The sequence below is a fragment of the Eleginops maclovinus genome, chromosome 9 (assembly GCF_036324505.1).
Source record: "Eleginops maclovinus isolate JMC-PN-2008 ecotype Puerto Natales chromosome 9, JC_Emac_rtc_rv5, whole genome shotgun sequence".
NCBI lineage: Eukaryota > Metazoa > Chordata > Actinopteri > Perciformes > Eleginopidae > Eleginops > Eleginops maclovinus.
The window spans coordinates 22,686,907-22,712,670 of NC_086357.1; the positions used below are offsets into that span (position 1 = coordinate 22,686,907).

Consider the following 25,764-nt stretch of genomic DNA (forward strand, 5'->3'; position numbering starts at 1 on the left):
TTCAAATATTATAAGAAACATTTTTATTAATAATCATAAAACGCAGGGGAGAAAAAAAAACATGAATTCCATTTGTTTCATTATAATAACATCTTAGGATAAAAGCACCAACATCGAACAGTAACAACTCGTGAAAATGCAGGGCCTTTTGGGAAGTAGGTTTGCCGTTATTGCACCTCAAACCTGCCCTGGCCTCACCCATCAGACATCGCTGTACACATCCTGCAGGTCACATGTCCGCCCACCAAACAATGGGAAGAGTCCCAAACAAAGGACCGTCAACCTCTTTGTCTTTGAGACGCAAATTTAGACAGAGGCATTTTGTGAGATGAGGAAGATGCTCAAAGCCATTTCACAGCTTCTGGACTCGAAAGCTTTATAAAGCTGGATTCGACCGGAGGCGCTGGATGTATGTGACAGCGAGAATAAGTGTGAGGTGGTTTAAATTTCACCTCGCTTACTGAAGCGTTTTCCCGGTCCTGAGTTTGTTTAGAAAAAGGACTTAATCATGCCACGAGATGGAGCATAAGTTTATGACATGCAGTAGTTTTTAAGAAAATTGTTTACATATTTTCAAGCCATGTGGGAAGTTCCTGAGTTACAACCTTGGCAGGATTTAGAGTAAACAGCCCCCACTGCAGAGCTCTCACAGATTATTAATAATGTATCAGGATGGAGCGAGCTGGAGAACTGAGTAGAGGCTTTTATTTAAATCATGCTCATACATCCAAGGACTTGAATAACAGCACCTCGTCCCTTTGACTGATTATATAAGAAGCTATAAAACTGGTTGAAATCTGTAATGATTGTTTTGCTGTCCCATAAACTATTCTCGCTTCCACATACATCACGCCAACATTACTGGTAAGCTCGTGTTGAAGATTATTAAACCTAAAACCCTGCAGCACAACAGGAGGAGAGTAGTATTTATCAATAGCTGCAATTTCCTTGTTTTAAGTGAAGGAGAGCACCGTGCTGTCTGTCTGAATAGTAGTATTAAAAACTGACAGGAATCTGAAGACACCATTCAAAGCATAACAAGTGACTGCAATTGTATCAAACACCAAGAATAAGAAAACCAAAACAGCATCGACAATAATTACAAAAGACCTCTCAGTGCTGATAACGGACTAGTCTCTACGTTTTGCACTAAAATGATTTTTTCTTCTTTTATATTTAAAACAGTCGCAGGTGAGAAACACATTATTGAGAGCACAGGACAGGAGGACAATAAAGCTTTGATTATTACTCTAATCTTCCCTTAGATATGCACCAGAGAGTGGGAAAAAAACACACACAAACTTTGCCTAAGTGTTTTCCCACGATCACAGAAAAGGGAAGCTTGGATCCCCTCACTCCCAACAAAGTGTTACACACACATCCGAACACCAGAGTTGTACATCTTTGCTTTGCCCAATATGCTCCCATCACAAGGGAGGGCCTTGGGATGTGAGATATCTAAAGACGCACCGTGTTTGTAAGACGCGAACATGTAGATTTGTATGCACCTATGACTTTTTCAGAACAGAATTGTCATTGTTTTTGAAACAGAAGCACCGTTTTTTTCCTGCAGAATCTGTGTTGTTGGTAAACAAACAAACAAACAAAAAAAGAGGTGAAAACATCTCATAAGTGAAGACAGCTCTAGTGCTAGAATCTAGTCGTGTTCAAGCCACAGCACCTTTGTTTGTCTGCGTTAAATTCACACAGCTTTTAATTTTCTACTTCTATCACAAGGTCCTGTGATGACAAAGCTCCTCTCTCATTGGCTTAAGCCTCCTGTTTGACAGGCTGAGTTTAAGGTCACAAGGCCAAAACACCCCTTTTCACTCATATATATATATATATATATATATATACATACTTATATATTTAGACTGTGTATATAGATATACATTTGATATACCTTTCTGTTTATGACAAGGAAAAACAAAGTTATGCACAGAAACGGTGAGTATTTCCACTAACAGATAAGCAGCTCGCTCTGAGACTGACTTATGTCTGAAACGGTGGCGTGAGGAACGTCCTGATACCGGTTCACTCTGAGCGGCTGCTGCAGAGTCATTCCATCAAATGGGGTCTACAGTTATACATTATGTATTCCAAGAACCTTACATATTAAATATGAGAAAGAAAGTGCCAGAAAAAGGCTTAAAAATGTCCCTGTGTACAGCACCAAGTATTCAATTTGTTTTTGATGTTTTCACCATAGAATAAATAAAATCAGTCCAAATGTAGCACCATTGTTTTCAGACTGTGAGCCAAGCGCACACACACTATTGCATTCTACAATGCCAACACATTTCAGGATTAAAAAACAAAAAAATGAAGAAGAGAAAACAAATACCAAGGCAAATGGAGAGGCCGACAGCATAAATATAATAATCTAAATTATACACAACTATACAGTCGGAGAATGAATCACATTCACAGTACAAATCTCTTTATACAAAAAAACTAATTACACAATAATAAAGCAAACAAAAAGGTGTGAAGAGAGTCCAGTAGTTTGTCGTGGTTATGGTTTTCTCAGTGTGTGAGGATTTGCATGCATGTGTGTGTACGTGTGTTTGCATCAACGATATGCAGTATAGTTAAACAAACATGTGTCCACATTTTATGCCCCGAACAATCGCTTAAACCTGCGTTTCCCAACAGCAGAGATAAATATGAATAGGATTAGCTTAAGAAGAGTTCAAACGTTGCTGCTGTTTTAGGCTGGGTTCCCTCAAAAGTAGTGTGACTTACCAAATTGACTAAGGAGAATAAATGTTAATAAATACAGAAAGTGGCTAAATGTGTCGAAATAGCACCATTTCATCAATCGAATATCATGGGGTCTTTAAAAAAAAAGAATAATGCACTCAGCTCAGAATTATTTCCACCCAATAAAAAGTTGCCAATTCACAATATTTTCCAAAACGAGTCTGAAATCAGAACATTGTTTCTTCAGATTTAATAACCTGAATGGGTGTTCTTCCATATTCATCTAGCTTAATATGCCTGATTACTGACACAACAGTAAACACTTCAATTAAAAACAAACGTTCACTGATTTGTTAAATATTTCATACTGAAGAGAATCACACCTGAGAATTATTTCATGACTTAATATGAACTTAACTGGATTTGCTCAAGTTAATAACAAAGAGGATATTAGTTTTGTGTTTCCAAAACAAAGCCAGACCAGCAATTTAGGATGTGTGTACCTCTTTGCTTTTAAAAACACAGACTTAACAGTAAGTAACCTTATTGAAAACATACAAATGTGGTAAATCGTGAACATTAGCAGAGTTTAAGGGGTGTCAACAAACCAGGCTGGACTAGCACATCTTATGCTACATGAGTAACTTTATCTTACTATCCAGTGTGAAGCGAGACCAAAATACTAAGTTCCTCATCTTAAATTCATTCTCAAATATGTTTGTGTATGCCACAAAGGAAGAAAACAGAGACAAGAGAGCGTGCATGCATGCAGAAATACTGCATGACAGCTGAGCAGAGTTCAATCAACTGGTCTGTGTGTGTGTCCTGTGTCCGTGTGTGTGTGTGTCAGAGAAAGTGACACTTTGGAGGGAACAGACCAGATCAGTTTCAGATCAGAAAGCTGGATTAAAACAGATTATTTTGCTAGTTGCTATGATAAATGACAAAGACAAAGCTGACACTGTCAAACAATGAAGCACCTTGAATTAAAACCAGACATTTGAACACTTAAACACGACCAGTACACATGAATTCTGCTCAAGGTGACCATAGTGGTGGTTAGTGTGTGTGTGTGAGATCCCAGTACAGAAGCCGGTTTTGGAGGCGGGTTGGGTAGTGCAGACGTTTTGAAGCACCAGTGATGATGAGTCTTGGTCCACACCTGGACATTTGCATAGTTTATTTCATTTTGAGGTAGTTTTCAACAATTACCTGAAACATCAAAGAAGACAGAAAAGATAGTGATGAGTTTCTATGGAGGACAGAGTAAACAAATAAGCCAAAACAGTATCAAATCCATTCCTCTCCAACCATGCTTTTATACTCAAAAACAACAAATACTTCATTTAACTTCACAAAATATAAAATAAAGAGACGGCGGCGTAGTGAAGTCGTAGGAGTTTGTCATTGAAGTCATCTTCTCCAAGACATTTTTTACAGAGAGTCGAATGAGTTACCTAAAGTTTACCTCCTCGCCAAAACAAACAGACATGGACCGCTTCACGCTTAAAGTCTGTGTTTCTCTTAAGCAGTTCGGTGTGGCTGCTAACTTTCTGGTGAGGGCATTTATCTCCTAAACTAAGGTCAGGGCATCCAGTGACTAAAATTGTTAATCCTGGATGAACAATATTGAAATATACAGGTAAAAACAACCAAGATCGAAAGTTTTATCGTACAATTGTGGGTTTAAGCTGGATAGAAAGTAAATTTAAGACCATTACTGTCAGATAATCACAACGCTGACACACTCTTAAAAGGGGACAGAACACCAATGCAAGTGTTCAAAATGATCTACGTTTGAAAATTGTTTAAAAAGAGATTGTTGTTGTGCAGGTACACAATGAAACAAAATAGCATGACAGGTTTTGTGGACATTTTAATGCACATACCTAGACTTTAAAACCTGAGAGTGGACTTACCTTGTTCAGTCAGAACAACAGTGTAAGGCAGCTTTAGAAACACAGGTATCCTGTCTCTCTCTCTCACTCCCTATCAGTCGCTCCTTCTCTCCTCCTCTGATTGCCCTTTGCCCTTACCCTCTCCATCCCACCCCCCTTCCCCTTACCCCAAACCCTATCTAGGTCTGGAGCCGGGGAGCTGGGAGGTGGTGTAGGTGCCATGCATGCCCTGAGTCCTCCACATGCTCCCGCCTCCACCTGAGCTGCTGGCCTGAGGTGGAGGAGGCAGGCGGGGGGAGTAGTGCACTGCGTATGGACGAGAGGAGGAGGAGTTTGACAGAGAGGAAGAGGAGAGGGAGGAAGCAGCGGCGACTGAGACAGAGGGAGAGGAGGAGTTGGATGTTCTCTGGTGGTGGGACAGACGCGAGGAGTCGGATCGTGATGAAGGCGGGGCGTCAGAGTGCGTGGCTGCTGTGGAGGAGAGAGTGCTGTGCAGGGGAGGAAGAGGAGGCAGGGTGAGGGTGGGAGGAGAGGCGCTGTGTAGGACTGACTGGGTGCGACTGTGCTGGGACAGGGATATGGGGAGAGGGGAGGACACCAGGCGCGTGGAGGCTTGGGGGGTGGTGTGCAGCTGGATTTGGGAGGAGGGAGGGGAAGAGAGACAGAGCAGAGAGCTGAGGCCTCCCGAGGTGGGCAGCGCCACCCCAAACTGATGGGAGGACACTGGGGGCACCACGTGGTGAAATATACCTGCAAATCATACAGCAGAAACGGAGGAGGGGGAAGAGAGAGGAGACAGAGCAGAGAGAGGTGGCAAAGACAGCGAGAAAGAAGGGTGGGGGACAAAGAGAGAAGCAAGGACTGAGCCGGGTTGTGCAGAGCAGCAAGCAAGTCTGAGACCAGCACACAGAAAGCACAGAGTCAGGCCACCGTAACCCAACATGTGGGAGCCAATCAGGATCGCGGTTCTTATTGCAGTAAAATTAAATAATTTCTGGGTTGATTTTGCTTACAAGTGAACTGACTCTGACATACAAATCCAATAGATACACCCACAGAAAATGACAATATAGTAATAAAATAAAGATGTCAAATGTGTATCTAATTCATGGTCAATCACAGGTGTCAAGAGAAATCATTTCTTCAGATTTCTCTATTTTCAAAATGTGTTTTAAAGCATTTTTTCTTTTAAAAGTGCAACATTTTCCAAGGGTGTTTCAGCATTTAAGCAGCAAGCCCATCTCAAAGCAAGGCAGCCCAGTCAGTCAGTCAGTCAGTCAGTCAGTCAGTACTTACCTGCCTTTATCAGCACGCTTATTCCCTTGGACTCATACTATTCTTTACACAAACGACCCACGGCTAATAAAAAGAACCTCACTCTGGTCTGTGTCCTAATCCCGAGGTTAAACTGTACACGATCAGTTTGATTTTACTCACCTCCAGCAGCTCCACCTGCCAGCCCAGCACTGGTGAAGCTTCCCAGGGCGGAGTGTCCGTTGACGAGCCTCGGAGTCCCGCTCACCGTGGATCCGCCCGTCTGGGCCCCGAACAAGGACTGCAGCACCGAGGCCCCTCCGAGTGGGAACTGAGACCCCAGGTACTGGCCCACAGAGGATCCTGTGGTGGAGGAAACAGCAACAGGACTGCCCCCCACCTTCCCGCTCAGGATGCCTCCACCACTGCTGGCGGCGGCAGATATGAAGAGGTTCTGACTGGCCATGCTGCTGCTGCTGCTCATCTTCATCTCCCAGTCTCGAGGACCCTTCTGTTTCTGGAGGGCCTGGCGTTGCTCCGATCCCCCTCCCCCCTGAGATCCACCACCACCACCACCGCCTCCACCACGGGGCCCGGCATCCTGACTGAGGAAGGGGTTGGGATTGATGTAGCTGGACGACTCTCCCTCACCTCCTTTCCTCCCCTGCTGATGATGTTGCTGTTTGTGGTCTGAATCTGAGTCTGTGCCCCTGCCCGACCCCCCCATGCCGAAGGGGGAGCCCCCCTGCCTCAGGTCCGAGTTGGGTTGCTTGGGGTCAGAAATGGGCGAGAAGGTGGATTTCCACTTGCTGTTGGAGGACAAGGAGGACGAAGAGGAGGCCTCACTTCCTGTGCTGTTTCCGCTGCTGCTACCAGACTTCCTGACTAGTGGAAAGAAGGAGAGGAAGAGAGATTGGCATTAAGCAGCAGAAGTGCAAGAATAAAATAGAGCATTTGTAATCAGTGTTAATGCTAAATGTGGTCAACTGAAGCAATGAATTCCTCTGTGCAAAAACAGCAGAGTCGTCCTGTTGCAAAATCTCTTCCTGCATGCATTGAGGTCATTCAACGGGACAGAGATGTACTTAGTTGTAAGAAAAAAAGTCAGCTTTTACTTTGAAATGTACTTATTTACTACAAGTTCCTTGTTCCCTTATCCTTGTTCATTTTCCACCAGCAATATTTGGGATTGGGATTCCATAACATGAGTAGAGGATGTGATGGAGGAGGACACATTGTGTGGAAAAGGTGAGGAATGTATTACTTCATCGACAAGATTTACATCCACACTGATGAAAAGGGCCACAGTGACATTTTCTTTTCTTACCTCTTTCCCCGTCTCCTAGTCTCCCAGGTCCATCTCTGCTCTCCAAAGAAATAGTGGCAATTTTCCTTTCAATTCTAGAAGAAAAACAAGAAAAAACAAGTGATTAAAAAAACAGGATAAAGCTCAAAAATATATTTCAGTCACTTAAAACTTCAAACTCCGGTGAGACCAGCAGAGTGATCTGTTCTAAAGGGCAGTTCATCAGGTACGTGTTGTTCCCCCTATCTTCGTACTATAATGATGAGTGTCTTACCGTGAACTGGAGCTGTCGGCAGGGTATCCTGAGTCGTCGTCATCGGAGCTGGGGGCCGAGGAGTAACGACCGGCACCATTGAGCTCCAGAGGGCGCTCTCTCTTCAGGACGGGGGGCTGGTCCATGTCGGGACCACTGGGGCTGCGGCTCGACTGTTCTGGAGAGGAGATGGCCGAAATCTCCAGAGGCTGGTTGATGTTGTTCACCTGAGGAGCAAAGAACGTGCAATTAAGGCTTTGAGTAATGTGAGAGCAATCCAAGTCCTTAATCCATGGGGGAATATGGGTGTAAATGCACCAAAGAGGCATTTTTGAGAAAAATCCTACAAAATGTAACTCAAAAATATTGATTAAAATCTCAAGGTTGATCAGTTCAACCTCCTTTTTCATTTGTTGTAGGATATGCATTTTATTAGAGTGGTTGCAGGAGGAACCCCTTCCCATCACACAGAGGATAAGTGATGTGTTAGTATTCAAGCTTTCAGGCTCTCATCTTTTATTTAGGGCAGGATCCTTTTCAGTTTTATGAAGATTGTATTCCATTTATAACCTACTTAGGACCTGATTAGCCGCTTTTCCACTGTTGGGCCATCTAAAGCGCCCGCCGGGGTGAATCTGCCTAGGCCTCAAGATGGAGAACAAAACCCACTCCCTTAACTCCTATCGAGCTGATAGCCCCGCAGTATTGCACTTAAAACAACCTGTAATATGCAACCTCATCGTATGCGTCACACAAATAAACAACATAAACAGCACACTTGTCAGACACCTGACATACAGCAATTACAGTTAGACTTCACAATACAAGTAGGCTAGGGTTCAGTTGAATAACTATCACTGTTAAGTTTGCAAAATAAAGTAATAACTCACCGCCTGAATCTGCCTCCTGCGACCCGAACATCCTGAAAGTAAACACTGAGGTCCCGCCGCCATCTACACTACTCTCCGGACTCCATAAATACATTGCTTTACATATATGGGTTCCCTGTTAAGACTCTGGAAGAAAAACTTTGGGCTGATATCTGGATATCACAGCTCCTCTGTTAATTTAATAAAAGTAAGATGTGTCACACAGGTTTGATATTTGTTCAGTGTTTCCAGAAACACTGCTTGTCAACTAGATTAACTAGTCAAACATGGCAAATTAATCAGAACAACCGAGTGAACAGTTTACATTTCAAATGCCTGACTGAAGGACTGAAGGCTTTACATATTTCTTATGACTCATAAACAGACACCAATTCATTCTGCAAACACAATTTACATTATTCTGTAATCATATTAGCTCACTCTGCGTCACAGTTAGCACATGTTTATAACTCCTGATTCATTTTAGATGCTGTCCTCATTTGACCCATACAGTCAGCTGTTCCCCCCAAAGACAGATAAGCGCTGCCTATCCCCCCCAGGCCACTCTTAGCACTAGCTGGCCTGTGTTTGGCGCTACAGTGGAAAAGCGGCTAAAACTAACGAATAAGAATAGGGAGGCTTTTTGGTTTGGCGTGTGGACAGTAGATGTTTATTTTCAATTCATTGTAAGTGTACATTCCTGTTTTGTTTTGTCTTGACCTTTACTCTAGTCATGGACTGTAAACTTCTCGGTAGAAAAAATAAATACTATTTCACATCATGTCAGGTCCCTGTGTGTGTTCCCTCCTCATGCTGCTGGGGACTCACCATGGAGTTAATGTTGAGAGGCGACCCTGAGGAGTGGTTGTTGGAGCTGAGCCCGGGGAAGGACCTCCTCTTGGGGGACGAGCTGGCTGTGACCGCCGCGGTAGAGTTGCGTTTTCGTCTCCCCCTCTTACGGCCCTCCTGAGCGCCGAGGCTGTGAGAGGAGTGTGACGACGACGTGTGTGTGGGCGTGTGTGTGTGCTGTGTGCCGGGGGACTGGTGGTGGTGGTGATGATGGTGGTGGTGGTTTCCATGGTTACTGTGGTATCCCTGCTTGTTGCCAGTGTGATGGTGGAGGCGTAATCCTCCGGCCGCGCTGCTGCCCGACGAAGAGGAAGACGAGGATGAAGAGGAGGAAGAAGAGAAGAAGATTCTCCTCCGCAGTTCGCTGTCCTGCGGCTCCGTGTCGGATTCACCGCCGTGGCGATCCTGTCCATCTTCTGGAAGAATCCGAGGGGGGCCGTCTGCATACTGGAGCACCCCCCCAGTACCGAGTGGAGGGCTCTGGATGGGACCACCTCGACACATTTGTCCTGCCATGGGAGCGTTGGGATGCGGAGGTGATGAAGAAGCACCATTGTGGTCCTCAGGATGGGGACCGCCGTTCATCAGCCCTGAGCCCGATGAATATCCTAAACACAAACCAAACAGAAAATGACAAGGATGCACAGGAGAACCGGAAGTCAAAAATAAAACACAAAATGTGATATGCATTTCATTAGTGAACAAATAAGATATTAATCATTGTGTGGTGAAAATAATGAACTATGTATTTAAACGTCATCCTTACCATTGGTTTGACCTGACTGAGATACAGGACTCGGAGTACTCCTCTGAAATCATAAAGACGGACACAATATATATATATATCGATTTAAATCCAAAGAAACACTTAAATGATTACGACTGGGTTGTATTTCCTGTATTCCTATTAATTTCTATAAATTTACCGTACATATTCATATCATGGCAAAGTGTCATCATAAATCATTTTGTCCTTTACCCACTTGAGTTGTGGACCAAAGTGGGTTTTGTGAGGTCACAGTTACATTGACCATCTTAATGAGTTCAACTCTAAGTCCTTGACATCTGCGCCTGAGCTAGAGACATGTCCACAAGGCTTTCCACAAGGTCCAGCAGTGGCTCAGTCACTAGGGGCCGGTTTAAGTCCCGAACAGGCTTGAAAATATGGAAGGTGGACTGCTACTTGGAAAGGTCCCAGTTCACCTCCTTGGCCCTGCTGTCCCCCCCTCCCCATTGCTCCCCGGGCGCTGCACAATAGCTGCCCACTGCTCCTAGTACTAGGATGGGTGGAGGACCAATTTCACTGTGTGTGCTCTGCTGTGTGCATGTATGTGACTATTCTATTCCTAAGATACTGTGTTCATGAGAATGGGACATGGGTACGCAGAGGTCCCACAATATCTTAATTTGAAATCTATATAGAGTAAGGTGAAACAACTACAATTATATCCCCCATATCTCTAACGTGTGCATGTTACTGAGCTCACCAAGTCTCAACAAGTGAACCTTGGAGCGAGGCACTAATATAAAAAGGCGCAGTACCTATTACAGTAGTACACTGGATGTTACTCACCAGTCTTTCAGCTCGACTGGGCAGCACCACGCTGGCCAGGGGGATGCTGACCGGTAGTTTACTCGGGTGGACCGTGCTCAGAGGAATACTGATTGGAAGGCTCTTAATGCCGCTATCACCCTGAACAGATGGGCTCCTCTCCTTGCCCTATGTGAGAGGATAAGAGTAAGTTAACATTGAGAAGCTGCAAGGAAGGTTAAAAAAAAACAAACAGGTCAACAGTGCAGGTGTACAGTGCAAAGAAATGAAAATGTTACCCTTTCAAAGCCTTTATTCAGCACATCAGACGCATTGGGAGAAGGGCAGTTCAGTTTGGCTCCCAGCGGTGAATAAACACCCACCATTTCCCTATAAAAACAGAAACAAGTTAGCTTTCGGTTACCCTGGGGAGCATTTGCAGACCTCCAAAACAACAGTTTGGGAGCTTTCAGCCAACCAACCTGTGCATGATCATTCCTGGACCTCTCAAGTGAGCAGAGGCGTTGGGGTCCTGGTTCAGGTGCCTCCGCAAGGCAATCTTGGCAGGGGAGAAGCGCGTGTAATCAGGAAGAGCGTAGGAGGAACTCAGCTGCCTCTGCCGGGCATCAGAGATGGCGGGTGCTATCTCGTGATCTGGAGAGATGGGCAGGTAGCGAGACAGAAGTTCCCCCTTGGTGTTGGTCCGGTCGAAACAGGGCGAGCTGGTGCCGTTGATCTCCGTGCTGATGCCGTTAAAAGCCGGGGCCAAGGACAGGCCATGCTTAGAGGAGTCCATGTCTGTGGAAGAGCGAGATTCCAGGTTCTTTCTGTACGGGGAGCCATCACAGCTGTAGGATTTGAGCTGAAGCAGCTCCTGCTGCCTTTGAGTTTTCTCCAGCTCCACTATGCTGATCTACAAACAGACACAAGGGGGAGCCGTTACACTAAAGAAACAGCACTCTACAACAATCATGAAGATGTCTAGGAGAATGTTTATGACAGGAAAACTCTTCCTGAAAGCTATATTTTATACAGTTTTGGTGACAAAGATAATTCCTCTTGAATATCTTCCAGAAGAGCAAGTTGGACGGGGGAAAGGGGGCGGAAGGATGGAAAAAGAGGCCAGAGAACAGAGCAACTGTGGGGGAGTATTTAAGAGGTGGAAGAGAGATGGAAGCACGAGGTAATGAATCACAAAAGTTGAGGAGGAGGACTGTGTACCTGCAGCTCCAAGCAGTGTTTCTGCTTTTCAGAGATCTGTCTGCGTAGCGCCTGCTTCTCCTTCAACAAACTCTCCAGACACAAAGAGCTCCAGTCCAGCTTCAGCTCCTCACATCGAGACTTCAGCTGGAAAACAATAAATATAAACGCTGAATGTAATGGAATCGTTAGGGGGAGCAGTAAGCAAAGTAAAACTAGGATTCATATTGGCTTGGAGTGCAAGGCTGTCTAGTGCTGAACTGGGACTTCATCCACCAAGACACAAATGCAAAGCAGCAGGAATGGTGACAGGTGTAGCCTCTGGGGATGATGTAGTAGTAACAGTTGAGGTTACAACATAGTAGCAAGCCCTGAGCGCTCACCAGAAGCAGGCTGTGGTCTCTCAGTAAGGCCATGTCTCTCTCCAGCTGCTTAGTCTGCTCTTTCAGCTGACGATTGTGAGCTGAGATCTCCTTCTGGGCCTGCAGCAGGTCCTCCACAGTCAGGGCTTTCACCCCCAGCTGATCACCACAAACACACATCATACATAAGCCTCAAACACAAGGACTAAACAACAGCTACCATGAGTAAAACTCTATAAACCTTTATTCAGCAGTTGTTTGGCACAGTGTGAAAAAGTAAAGCAAGTGTGGTGACGATTGAAGAGATCAAACATAAAACTATCCTTGTGCATTTGTGTTTTATTAACACCATGTACACTTTCTGGTCGCTGTAACAGCACATCAGTGTTGGGTGTAATCAGAGGTTTCATCCCTCGTCTGATCACACCCAACAGAGATGCTACTCTGTTTAACAGACTTAAAAGTTTCAACCAGACGAGCTTAGTGTGACGTTTATTCTCATTACAACACAACGCTGCAGGTAAACACCCAGAGTATGATCTGCATCGCTTACAATAAAGATCTGTTTAACCCATGTTTACCTGGAAAGGGATACAAGTAATTCAGGTTGTCCCTCAAACAGGGTAATCTTATTATGTGATGCAGTGTTTTGGTTTTATGTGTATCTTTTATTTAACAATTTACCTCAAAATAAAATGATTTCATGAGCATTGATGAGAGACAAAACAGAAGATGAATACACCTGGTTTTTAATGTAAGAGGTTTGTGGTAATATTACTGACTGTGTCCGTAAAGCTGTGTTACCGAGAAAAATTGAGAAGCGGTTCCTACCTCGTCTAGTTTGGTCTGAAAGAGACCTTTGATCTTATCCTTGTGAGTCTGACAAGTGGAGTGGAGCTGCTCCGCCTGCCCGGACAGGTCCCTGTGTTTTTGCTAGAGACAGAAAAATAGAAGATTACCTTTGTGTTGGGTGCAAAAAAACACCAAGTTGTACTTTTTGTATTTCTTTGGGTAGATGGCACTTGATATGGCAGTAAAATGTGAAGAGAGAAACTGCAGCAGAAGCAAATAATGTCTGCAAAGGAAGTGTTTCTTACCTTCTCCTCTTCTAAAAGCTGCTGCAGGTTGGAGCGGTACTGAGGAGTCTTCATGTGGGTCATAAACTGGAGGTATTGTACTTTGATGCTATCTGTAAGAAGATGTAGGTCAGGGACACAGAGGGAGGAAGAGAACAGAAACACAGGAACTATATTTAGTCATTTGTTGGGAAAATGGAGCTCAGACACAAAAAAAACATGAAGTCTTATTCTATTTCAGGGCTGAAAGGGTGTTATCTAACCAAGTGTTATATCTCTCCTGAGATATTTGGACATTTCACGTTACAGTTTCCCTTTTGCACCTTTTTTAAATTCATTTATTTATTCAAAAGACTTTAAAACATACAGCTACAATATTAATACATAATGGAGATAGTGTGAAATGAGACACCATGATAAACTATCTGAAGATGTCGAATAGGGGCCCAGACTTCAAACCGAAAGTGTTTACAATATACATTGCCAACATTGGGGAATTGGGGAGTTTTGCATTAAACAGAAAAAGAAGAGAAAGCAAAAAAACACCTTACACCAACCAAATACCCTAAAAACCTAACCACAACAACTACATGGTTCATCAGTCTAAACATAGGTTAAAATACATCAGCTCACCTAGCAGTTGTTGCAGCCCGGGGGAAGTGGGGCTCAGGAGTAGTTGAGAGGAGGGATAGTGCTGCACCTTGGGAGGTAGCTTGTAGAACGGACTCTGAGGTGGCCGGTAAGCATCTGGGCACACAAGAAGCAAATCCATTGTTAAAACTGAGATCTCTAAGCTGTACAGTAGAGATGCAATTAGTCATTTCTGGACTTTGAGGGATATTCTGTGTGTGTGTCTGACCCTGAGGGGGTGCTGCAGAGAGGGTCTTGGCGTGCAGCAGATCCAACGCACTCTGGTTCTTCTTGTTTTTCTTCTCCACAGCCGGGGCGGCCTTCTTCGGTCGACCTCGTTTCTTGTTGTTCAACTTGCGAACTTTGGGCAGGAGTCTGGCTCTTCGGGGTTTGGCAGGGGGCTTGACCACAGCCACCAAGCTAGGACGCTCCTCCTCACCACAGGAGTCCTGCTGAGATACGCAGGGAGAAACACACACGCATACATTCATAAAAGGACAAAGAGAGCTGGCCCTGATGTGTGACCTTATCAACTTGTAGAAAAAACAAGGAGAGACACATTTATTGGACACAAAGGGACACAAAACAGCTTAAGGTAAGACAAGTTGGTTCAGCTGTGCATCTAATTATGAACTCCCATAAATTCAATGAATGAATGTTTCCTTTTTAAAGGTTTGTTGAAGTCATTACTAACTAGTTGTCAGTTTTATTACCGTATTATTTGACCAAATGTTATGATAACACATTGAAATGTTCCACTCTAAGGCATTGGTGCCGTAAAAATAAGTGTTTTGGTGCAGGTGAAACAATGCAGGTTCATGTAAGTTTAAAAGCATCCGTGGAAAAACGAAAAGAAATAAAAAAGCCCTGCACTTAAAGTTGATTCATATTTCATTCCTGTCTAGCTCGTCTCGAGAATTGCTTTCCATTGAAGTCTTGTAAATGCACGTCATGAGTTAGTGAGCATGTCCTACCTTGTTTTGTTCTTTAGCTTTTGTAGGCGTGGTGCTATTGCTTTTACTGTCCTTCGTGTCCTTCTGCTGACGTCGTCTAGTGACTTCCTGCTCTTCCTGATAAACCAGGATAAACCAATGTCATTGTTTGATACAGAAAATAAAGTGAATACAATGATTGAGTACAATGAACAGGACTTACCCTGAGTTTAGGATTTTTCAGACTAGCAAAATAGTTTTCAAGCTGAAAAAGAGGAAAATGTGAACATGAGGATGTTATTTTCATGAACTTTACCATCAAAGTCTATATATTTCACACTCTTTCCTCCAACCTGAAATTGCGATGTTTTTGCATTATGATATGATTACTGACCAGGTATTTACTTTAATCCAGACATTAAAGCTTGAGCAGCCACATCTATTTCAGGTGACAACACAGAACGAGATTGTCACTGGCACTGTAGTTAGCGTGCCAGCTCTCTCGGCGGGTCTCACACTGGTAAACAGGGATTACATTTAACCAATTACCACACACACACACATCAGTGTTATCTGATGCATTTAATGTGTTCCCCTCAGTTTTCCTCAGATTGCTTACTCCTGGGACCGACTGCTCATTAGGAGAGTGAGTCAGCCCATCTCTGGAGTTCAGTGTGTTTTTTGTCTCCAATGCAATGTGTTTGTACCGCTTCAGCGGTCCTTTTATTGGTTTGTCAAGACCTCGCCTAATAGGCATTCTGGTGTCAGCATTTGTATCCCGCTTCAGGAGCATCAGTGCTTACTATAGTGCGGTCTATGGTGTGCAGGTAGTAGGAAACTGGCTTCCCAGTCCAGGACACGGAGCCCCTCAATGGAGAGAGCTCCACAACGCGCATTATCGTGCCAATATCTGCGGGACAGAAAAGAAAAACAAAGTGTGTGTCAGATACACTGCAAGGGAAGCGCGGGACATTGAAATCTCTGTTCGTACACATTCTTGGTACTTACCGCTCAAGTTTCGACTGTTTATTCTAAAATTTAAAGGCGCAAAAGGTTTGGAAGATACAATTTTTCCACCTGTGGAAATAAAAAACGACAGACAAAACAGATTCGATAAATACATTTATAGATAGTTTATAGAATGTGTTTGAATAAAATCTAGATGCTGTTGTACAGTTGAAACTAGCGTATAGTATCTATGGCTGACTGCATACATCTAACAATATGAAACACAGTGAGGTCAAAAGGTCTGGGCCAAGTGTTGACAAGTTGGCTGCTGGATTCGATCAGCTGTTGCTGTTTTAATTCTTAATGAGAGCAGCTGCATAAATGTTTTTCCAGGAAGCCAAGGTGTCTCTTCAAGTGAATCCAACAGAAGGCCTTGATGTTATTGGCTCGAATGAAAAGTAGTCACCTGATGTTTACTTAGTCGACCTTTGTTTGGATTACTATCAAGGCCTCATAAAGTATCTTAATCTTTGTGGTTCATCAACCCTCTGCTCTGCCACACTAGTCATTAAATGCCAGATTTACACATTGTCATCACAAATATTGTTTTGTGATGAACTGAAAAATACTAACCTTCCTTCATGTTAGCAAAGCGCTCCTTCAGCTGGTGATCTACCTCTGGACCAAAGGCAAAGTTATTCACAAAAATAATACTGCAAGACAGACAGAGAGAGAAATATTTTAGATACACAGTTGGCAGCGAAAAACGAGAGATGAATGTTGTGGCAAAGTTCTGCAGACACATTAAGGGACAGAGTCACTAATCTAATTTCACTAATATATCTCGGCCATTTCAAATGAACTTGCTACGCTCAGCTTAAGACTTTTCCTAAAGTTCTGAGTGCTACCTTTTTACCTTTGGGTATCCAACTATAAGCTTAGATTTAGAACCACTAATTATTTATTTATATTATCATTGCTAACTTTCATGATGCTCTTTATCTGGCTGGCCTTTTACTAAAAAAGGACTGGGCGGTCCCTTCTGTGTATAAATTCAGTTTATAAATAGTCTTGTTAGAATATATATTGGAAATTGTGTCTTGCAGACGGTTGCGGCGGTCCGGTTTGGTGTAACACCTTGTGGTGGCAATTCTTTCCTTCCATTCTTCAGACAGAAAGTCCCCTCTCTCCAGCTGAACGCAACACAACAGACAAGAGTTAATACCTGTGGATCTGCACAACAATATTAAACATTTTCGAAAAAGGTATCTATTATAATAGTCAACTTACTGTGTACTCCCCATGTTTCTTTCCGTACCATCTCATCCACTTCTTAAACTCTTTATCCATGCTCTGAGAGAGAGAATGTGTATATTATTATCAAAACCAAATGCTGGTGTTGGTGTGTTGCAACAGGATAATTGTGAGAAGATAAAAGAGTGAACCGGGAAATCCACTTTGGAGACGGATTGGACCCAAAGGCACCACACAGCAGAAAACTTCCGGCTTCTCTGTTTATTGGCCAGAGGTGATTTGCACTGCGCCAATACCGCTGTCTCTCAGGAATAACCCTCCGGTCTGGCTGTAATTATGTGGTTACCTCTGCATAGGTAGCTGGAATGTCTGCTTTCTCTACACCGTAATAGTGTTTACAGTTGGTTGCTGCTGCAACTTGCAGCACTACCTGCCCCACTCCTGCAAAGAGGAAAACAATAGGGTCATGTCATGCATCAACAAAAAACACAACTTATATCTTGATAGTAATTGTGTTGGAAACCAATTCCCCCCCTTTATTGGCATCCTGACCCACAACTAAAATCCTAATTATTGCCCTTAAAGAAGAACAAAAGCTGTAAAAAGCCAAGCTAAACTCAATAGCGAGAGATTTAGCAAAGACTTTTGAAAGTGGCAGCCAGAAAGCACACAACGGGAATATGTCCCTTTGTCCCTGATGTCCTGCCATTGAAAGGATCAGCTAATGTGGCTTTTAACATGATGTTACTGAAGTTTCAGCTATCATCGCTTCAGCCTGCTATGGTTTATCCAAAGTGGGAAAACCAAACAGAGTAAAGGAACTGGTACCTAAAAATAAGTTGTGTCAAGTTGTTTAATGCAGCATATTTGAGGTCACAAAATAACAGCTGACGTACCACTGCCGAGGTCAACAAAGGTGTCGTCTTCCATAATTTCCATCTCGTCGATGATCTGAGCCACCAGGTCGAAAGAGGTCTCTCCGTAAACCTCCGGGGAGAAGGGCTCGTAGTTGTTCAGCTTCTCCGGGTCGGTCACCGAGTGGTTGTACACCTGCTGCAGGATGTGTCTCAGCAGCCCGTTGGAAGGTCGCTTGTTCAGCTTCATGGGCTGGGTTGTCCCTTTCCACTGTAAAGGCAAATGATATATTTATTCACACACTCAAAACAAGTCACAGTGGCTTGTCCCACACATCAAAGCACATACACTGTACAGCGGGGCTGGGCCTTTCAGGGACAAGTAATATAGAGTACATTAGATGTTTTATTTATGACATTTTGAACATAAATATCGTAGAAGAGTGTCCATTAAAGTGACTTCTTGTTAGACAGTGTTAGGTCATCTGTAGCAATGACTCAAAGCAGCACTGTAATCACAGTACACAAACATGCAGCGTCGTTCACTTTCAGTGACTAATGTTTCCACATTCTCTTCACCTACAGAGCACTCGCAGCCCTTCACACATACGGACTCACCAGCTGGTGGATGCTGTCGATGGCCCTGTTGTACTTGTCACAAAGTCTCTGCATACTCTCGAAGCTGTGAGAATAACAAAACCAAATGAATACTGTCATTTTGTAGAAGATGAGCTCCGGAATCCCAGTCCAACATCAACTCCACTGTTTACTTAATAGCTATTTTTATCTTCCTATTTTTCTGAAAATAGCAATAATTGTGTCATTGGTGGCATAGATATTTACTTATACTGACACTTTTAGATTGTAGTTTTTAAAGAAATTCAACAGGCAAATAAGGAAATAAATTACAATTAGATTTACATGACGGGACAGCTGTTAGATAAGCTACTAGCCTGGCTGCAAAAGCGGTACTTTAAGTTTGTAATCTAGTGGTTTAGGTGTTGTTGTTTTTTTTAAATCACAGTCATAGTCACACAAACAGTTCATGTGACCCTAGACTGACCATTTCGTGTCGTAGTCAATGAGTACGTAGTTTTCCATGGCGAGTTTGAGGTCTGGGATCTCCTCACACACCCACCTAGAGAACGCACACACATAAACACGTCATTAGATCATCATCATCAGACACTTACTGGCTGTTCAAGTGGGAGTTGACGGAGGCGGGTGGGGAAAGGTCACTTACCGAATGGTCTCGATGATTTCATGAGCAGCATCGTGGTGTTTATCCTGAATACAGAGAGGAGGAACAAACTATTAAACTTAACAAACACCACATACTACAGCTGGAAAAACGACCATGAGTTTAATCTTCATCTCTATAAAACGGTCTCAACGAAAGCAGAACAGTATAGCCTTTATGACACTAGGGTTCATAGTAGGACTGTTTTACTACACTGCACTGGATAAAGCTCAGTGTGAACTGAGTGTGTAAGCTCAAAGTCTGTATATTTTCCCTTGAAATATACATTAAAAAAGTAGCACTATACAGAAAGTAAAGAATACCATACAGCACCATCAAGAGTTAGATACCTTGCATTGTTTTTTCCAACATGTGTTCATTGAGTGTAAAATGAAGTTTAAACTTACTGCTGCTATCATGGCAAACTGACCTGGATTTATGTTTATGAGGTTGCGGGGGTGGAATACCATCATGCCCAACTCTTCGTAGCCCTATAGTTTCTTGCTTTGTTGAAAGAATGCGTGTGTGTGCTCAGAAGCCACAGCAATTTTGTTGCTAATTGTAATCCAAGGAATCCCATTACTAAATAATTATTCATGGTGTCCAGACAATAAATCTTTGTCTGTCTCCTAGCGCTTATAGGTCTAAAACCCATGAGACTATCGACTGCAGCATTAATCTGAAGCTAAAACTGTGTGCTGTATTTTTAATTCAAAGTTGTATAGAGGATGGAGTGCCCCTAACCTTAAGGAATATGGTTAAAGATTCAGCACAAATTGAATATTCCAAACTATTTCTGAGATTCAAATGAGACTGGTTCAAAAGGGGAACTTTAGAGAATAATACATCTCAATAAAATAGGATTATTATGACATTGATCTCCTGCAGGAAGTCTATAGTTTGTTAACTAAGTTAGAGTGTGCTGAACAGCTCTGTTTGAGTTAAAGGAATCAAGTTACAGCCAGAGTGCAGCCAGCCTGAGCCTGTTGCCTGAGCTGACCCACTGACCCACTTTCTGTCTCCTGCTCCAGCGCACTGCCAAGCAGAGCCTCTGGTGGAGGGAAAAGAAAAGAGGGGAAAGTAAGACAGGAGGAAAAACCAGAGGCTAAAAAAGGAGAGAAAGTGAAAGCTAGAAGGAACTGGTGAAAGTGAGGGCGGCAGGAGAGAGGAGGGGAGGTCTGTTTGTCAGCTGTTTGAGGCCTGGCACAGGAGCCAAAGCTAACTGCTCACTGCCTGGAGCTCACAGCTTCCCGCGCAATACTGCCCGCCAATACTACGCAAACTTCCGCCAAAGCTCAAAAATACATGCGCACACTCTGAAAAATGCATGGCAACAACGGAAATCTACAATTTGGGGGGGGGGGTTTGGGATATGGCTGCATTATCAAGCTTAATGCTAGCTGAGTTCCTTAAAAAGCACCATGACCTACGAATCTTCTCCAGCATATCTGTGTTCCGCTAAATATGGAAAAGGTGTGCGAGTATATGAAAGAGACCTGTGTGAGCAAGCGAATGAGAAGCTGAAGGGGGGGGATGTCATCTGCTCACACAAAGACGGCACACAGCAACACCAGCACAGGGCTGGAGCTAAAAATAAACACTGACTGAAAGCGAAAGTCAGACAAAAAGAACAGAAGACCTTCCTCTCTCCCCAATGTGGTTATACCGCCGCATGAACGACTCCTCCTCACGTCACAACCTTTTAAGTCAATTTCTCCTAACATCACTGTGACGCATTGTGGTTGACGGGGTTAGACGCTCCACTACGTGTCCCTGATCAGCCTACGAAAACAAATGACTAGGCAGGCGTGCCACTCACACCCTGTTACTCTAACCAGGAAATACAACTAACACAACATCTCTATCTAAAAAAAGACACTCATATCTCTCTTTAAGCAGACATTCTTAAAAAAATTAATTGTAGTATCTAATGGTTACAATCAGACAAAGGAACTGTTTTGACATTAATTTCATTTGACAGTCATTACGCCTTTGTAAATAGTAGCTGAATTTCCCAGGTGAGTTCCTAACAAAGACATTCAGCAGTTTCTAAGCTGGGAGTGTTTTTTAAGTATTGTGTAGGCTTAGATCGTGCTCACACCCAGAACCAGATGGACAAAGAGCCGCAGCACAGCAGAAGTGTCCTTCATATGGAAGCATTTACTGATGCACAGATGTGGGGATTTAGTGAGAAATGGGGAGACGAGAAGAAACACAGAGTTAAGGAAAGAAAGAGTACTTTTATGGGCTTCATTCTGGCAGCTGGATTTCGAGCAAAAGCATGCCTTATATTGCAATAGCCTGTACAACAGCCATGTTGTGTGCATCACAACACTGACAGCACTGTGTTCATACTCTGTGGGTGAGATAAGCAATCTTAAGGCTCTGTGGGAGGGAATAAAACATCTACATGGAGTGGGATCTGTTGTTACCAGCAAGCAGTATTATACAACTGTCTAAATACACATTTGAGCACAAAAACTGGCATGTGTTTTTAAATTCTATTAATAAAGCATTGCTAAAGGAAATGAGTCTCTTATCGTCCTCCCTGTTGAGTTGACCATATGGACATGAGAGGAAGTGAGAGGAGAGAGGAAGTCTTTCCCCTTTGAAAACAGGAGGAAAGCACCGCTTGAAAAGGCTCCATATTGCAGGACTCCACACGCAGGACTATCAGTGGCTTTAACACAGTGCACGACAGTTAGTCCCAGTATAAATATATATCATGCAAGACCTTAGGTTAAACTGTACACATTCCTGACATGCCTGCTTTTGTGTTTGTCCTTAAAGACTTTTACATAAAAAAATGGGTGAGGCAGTGAATTCAGGAGGGAGGAACTGTAAGTTATATCAGATTGTGGCCTGGTGTAAAAGGGAGGGTCAACTCTAGCAGCCAAAACAGAGCAACTGATCACATCAGCAAGTAACTCTGAAACTCATTCATATCATGATGTGATGAACAAAACCTACTGAATACTCAAAATGACAAAACTACCCATCTATCTAGGTGCAGTGTGGGTGGAGAAACAGTACAGAGAGACCCCACTCAGACATTCTCCGAAATACAGCTTCTCTCAGTCAGCCCTGTATGTGTCACCACAATTACTATAAATGAGAAAAACAGTTTTAAGTGAACCATAAACCCGCAAAAAGTTCACAGAATTTACAACTGCTTCCCTTTCCGTTTGTCTTCAATGAGTCAACTGCAACCAGCTGACAGCATGCTACAGAAATACAACTTTTAAAAAAAATTCTGCTTTTTTGCCCCACCAACAAGCATGGTATGTTAGGTGTGACTTTAGAAATGACAGATCAGGGATATACAGCTCTATAGAAGAGCTCAAAAAAACAAAAACAACCAGCTGGTGTCAATCATAGGAATGCCATTTGATTAAAAACACACACTAAGCACTTTAGGAATGCCATTGGCATGCCTGCATACTGTTCAAAATCTCGCTGTGCGTCCTGTGTGTGTGTGTTTACTGGTGTCAAACGGAGGATCTGTGCAGAGAACACAGGCATGACCTATTAATGTACTAACACTGACATGTGTTTTTAGCATATCCCTGTTATTAGGGTCTTATGTGTCCGACTTCACTTCTATTGCAAGATGACACAGTACTGTGACTTTGCGAAAGGGCTTTTTGTTCTTAATCTGAAACTGTACTGTAAACTAATGAGCCGGTGTTTCAGAATGAACATGACGGATCATAACGGAGACACATTGGTACTGTGCGTCTTGAGTACAATTCTGAGGTACCTGTACTATACTTGAGTATTTACATTTTGTGTAAACATTCTTCTACTCATTACAGTTCGGAGGTTAATCGTGTACTTTAACTCCAACACAGTTATTTAATATCTTTAGTTACTTCACAGATTTGGATTAATGATGTGAAACATAAACAACACTTAAAAAGGACTTTAGTTACATCTGTAGTAACATTCGTAAGCTATCCTGCAGTATACAAACTACATAACACTAGCTGCACCTTTACCATCTAAAACATGCATCACAATTATAATCATAAACAATAATGAGTACTTCTACTTTTGGTACTTTATTTTGATGGCATTCGTTTTCCACTTTTACTTGAGTAACATTTTGATTGCAGGACTTACTTGTAACAGAGTATTCCTACACTGTGGTACTTTTACTTTAACTCAAGTACAAGATCTGAGTACTTCTTCCACCTCTGCTGATCGGTCATGGTAGCTGCCTAATGTCAGTCACCTTCCCGACCAGTATGACCTGATTACCCGGACGAGCGTGCCATGGCTCCCTTCAGCTAGCCAATGTTAGCAAAGAGCTAGCTAACAAAGACCAGAGAAACAGAGACTAAATCTCAATATATAACCTGTAGGGATTTGAGGTTCAACACTTACGTATACTGGTAATGGCCACGGATAGCCAGCAGGTTCTGCTCCAACCGGCGATTTGAGCTTTAGCTCCAGCTTTTCTCCCATTCTCCACTTCACGGCTTGGCTGTGGTTAGCTAGCTAGCTGCTGTTGCTCTCTGTTAGCCAGCTGGTCGGTTAGCGAGCAAGCTACAACGTGAACATGTTGTAAAAAAAAACCGTGGAAACGCGTGAAATAAAAAAAAGACTCCGGCACTGGTTGGAAGGTAAACACCCACACAACACAGTCAAGTGGGTGAATGTATCCGGCTAGGGGTTGTATTTCTGTTAAAATGCCTGTTTATGTCCACTGGCAATAACACATCGTCCGTATCACCGCCATCTTGCCCGGCATGAATAAATATGGCAGGGGGCCACTGGGGGCAGCGGGGACACGACGTCACTGAGACGGTGATACCCAGGTGGCGTTAACGTCACTTTCCTTCGGCTAAATGTAGATCGAATTATATTGAGTTTGACGATAATACTAGTGTTAATGTCTGCCAATTCTAATTCAAACCATGAAGAAATAACTCTTATTCCTTCTATTTAGTTCTAAAGTTAAAATGAATGAATAATCCTTTAAATTATATTAGTTGTATCATTTTAATTTAGCTTAAATTGGGACAATCTATAATTTGGAATACACAAGGTGTGTTGTTTATTACACAGCTAAAACCTAGAAAGAAACAACCGTTGGACAAGGTTAGTTTCAACACTTCAATGTTTCCATAGCAACACACTGACAATGTCAACTGTAACTCCTAAGACATTGTGTAAGTGCTAGTGTTTATCCAAAGACAATGGTATATTATGTTAATTTATTTACAGTTCTTTATTCTAATGTATGGATTTATAAATACGTATTCCACTTAGTTGTATATGCATAGACTTTGAACTGTATCTGAATGTTTTTATAGGCTATATTCAAGGCAATTCATGTTTATTACGTTTTATCTTGTAGGGCTGCCAACTCTCACCCTCAATTAAAACATTTCTCACGCACTCACGCCACACATGCCTTTTTTCCCCGCTAAGTTTTCTTCCAAAATAAATATATATAAATGTAAAAATAAGGTGAAGGAACAGCAGACTGAGCGGTCTATGAAATGAGACGGTCTTGGCCTACGGAGGACTTCCTGTTTGCGTCACCCGCGAGTCCGTATCACTGTCGCCTAGCAACCTGGACAGCTGCAGTTAACTTATCAAAGGAAGGTGATGGCGATGCTCTTTGTCGGGAATAAAGGATTTTCAGGTATTCATCTTAAATTAAATACCGGCACAGACCCATGTGTCAACGGCTGTTTTGTTCGTGTGCCTCCTGAGTCTTTGGAGGTGGCGTGGTTGAGAAGTGTCACTCTGTGGAAACAGGAAATGGTCACCATTCCCGGACCAGACCCGTGAATGTCATTGCACGTAGAGCAGCATAGAAGCTCTGACGTATTACTTGTGGATTGAAGTAAAACTCAAACTAACATAAGAACTAAAGTCAGTCAAAAAAATGGACTTGCGTGGATCAGAATCTAATCAATACACCATTTGAACCAGCTCTGCAGTAGAAGTGATAACAAGATTAGATACATTACAGAAGTGTTGAGACACCAGAACATGCACACTTCTTGTAGTAGTGATTAGAGGACAGGTCTTATGTTATGTCTCATGTAGAAGTTATTTATTTATATTATTTTATTACCCCATTTAATTTAATAATTAATTTTGAATTACAACTGTAAAGAAAACAACAATTATCCATGTGGATAAGTCAATACTTATTTAAAGAACACGGAGACAAGTTCAGCAGTTCCAATACCATTACAGACACCCAGTGTTAAGGAATGTGAAAACTATGGTGAGTGTGTGTGAACGTTTTAGTTTTTTAACAGCTTATCTGCACAAGGTTAAAACATTCGGGACAGCTATGAGAATGTGAGGTGCCTGTTATGAAACACAATTCGAGGCTTAGACTAAACTAAAAGGAACATGGACTGGAACATGTAAAATAAATACCATGACTGTAAAATAATGAATTACATTTGACATTACTTTATTTATTAGAACTTAAATTTGGTTTCAGTACAACATTTAAATAATTTGGCTCGCTACACAAAGTGATACTGATCTCTGTCTGTTATGATTTGGAAGATTCATAAAAAGTTTAGGCCTGTGGAGAGGCCATTGGATAACACACATATATTATTTATCCT

General features: G+C 42.7%; 1 protein-coding gene across 3 annotated transcripts; it reads right to left on the reverse strand.

The window, feature by feature from the left end:
* Nucleotides 1–23,903, reverse strand: dot1l (DOT1-like histone H3K79 methyltransferase). Of its 3 annotated transcripts, XM_063890898.1 has the most exons (29): nt 23,549–23,903; nt 19,166–19,209; nt 18,986–19,060; nt 18,541–18,604; nt 17,965–18,193; nt 17,415–17,509; nt 17,105–17,167; nt 16,952–17,007; nt 16,448–16,527; nt 15,875–15,943; nt 15,670–15,776; nt 15,090–15,131; nt 14,909–15,004; nt 14,164–14,386; nt 13,938–14,051; nt 13,326–13,417; nt 13,060–13,161; nt 12,250–12,387; nt 11,888–12,013; nt 11,149–11,579; nt 10,966–11,056; nt 10,709–10,855; nt 9,902–9,944; nt 9,115–9,743; nt 7,439–7,644; nt 7,186–7,259; nt 6,042–6,743; nt 4,626–5,092; nt 1–3,918 (listed from the first exon to the last, which is right to left on the reverse strand). In XM_063890898.1, exons 1-28 carry the CDS (start codon nt 23,627–23,629, stop codon nt 4,689–4,691), a joined length of 4,623 nt encoding a protein of 1,540 aa, XP_063746968.1. In that variant the 5' UTR covers nt 23,630–23,903; the 3' UTR covers nt 1–3,918; nt 4,626–4,688. The 3 variants fall into 3 exon arrangements, with proteins under 3 accessions (XP_063746968.1, XP_063746969.1, XP_063746970.1); XM_063890899.1 differs by lacking the exon at nt 4,626–5,092; XM_063890900.1 differs by lacking the exons at nt 1–3,918; nt 4,626–5,092 and having other exon boundaries at nt 6,431–6,739.
* Between the last annotated feature and the right edge of the window lie 1,861 nt (nt 23,904–25,764).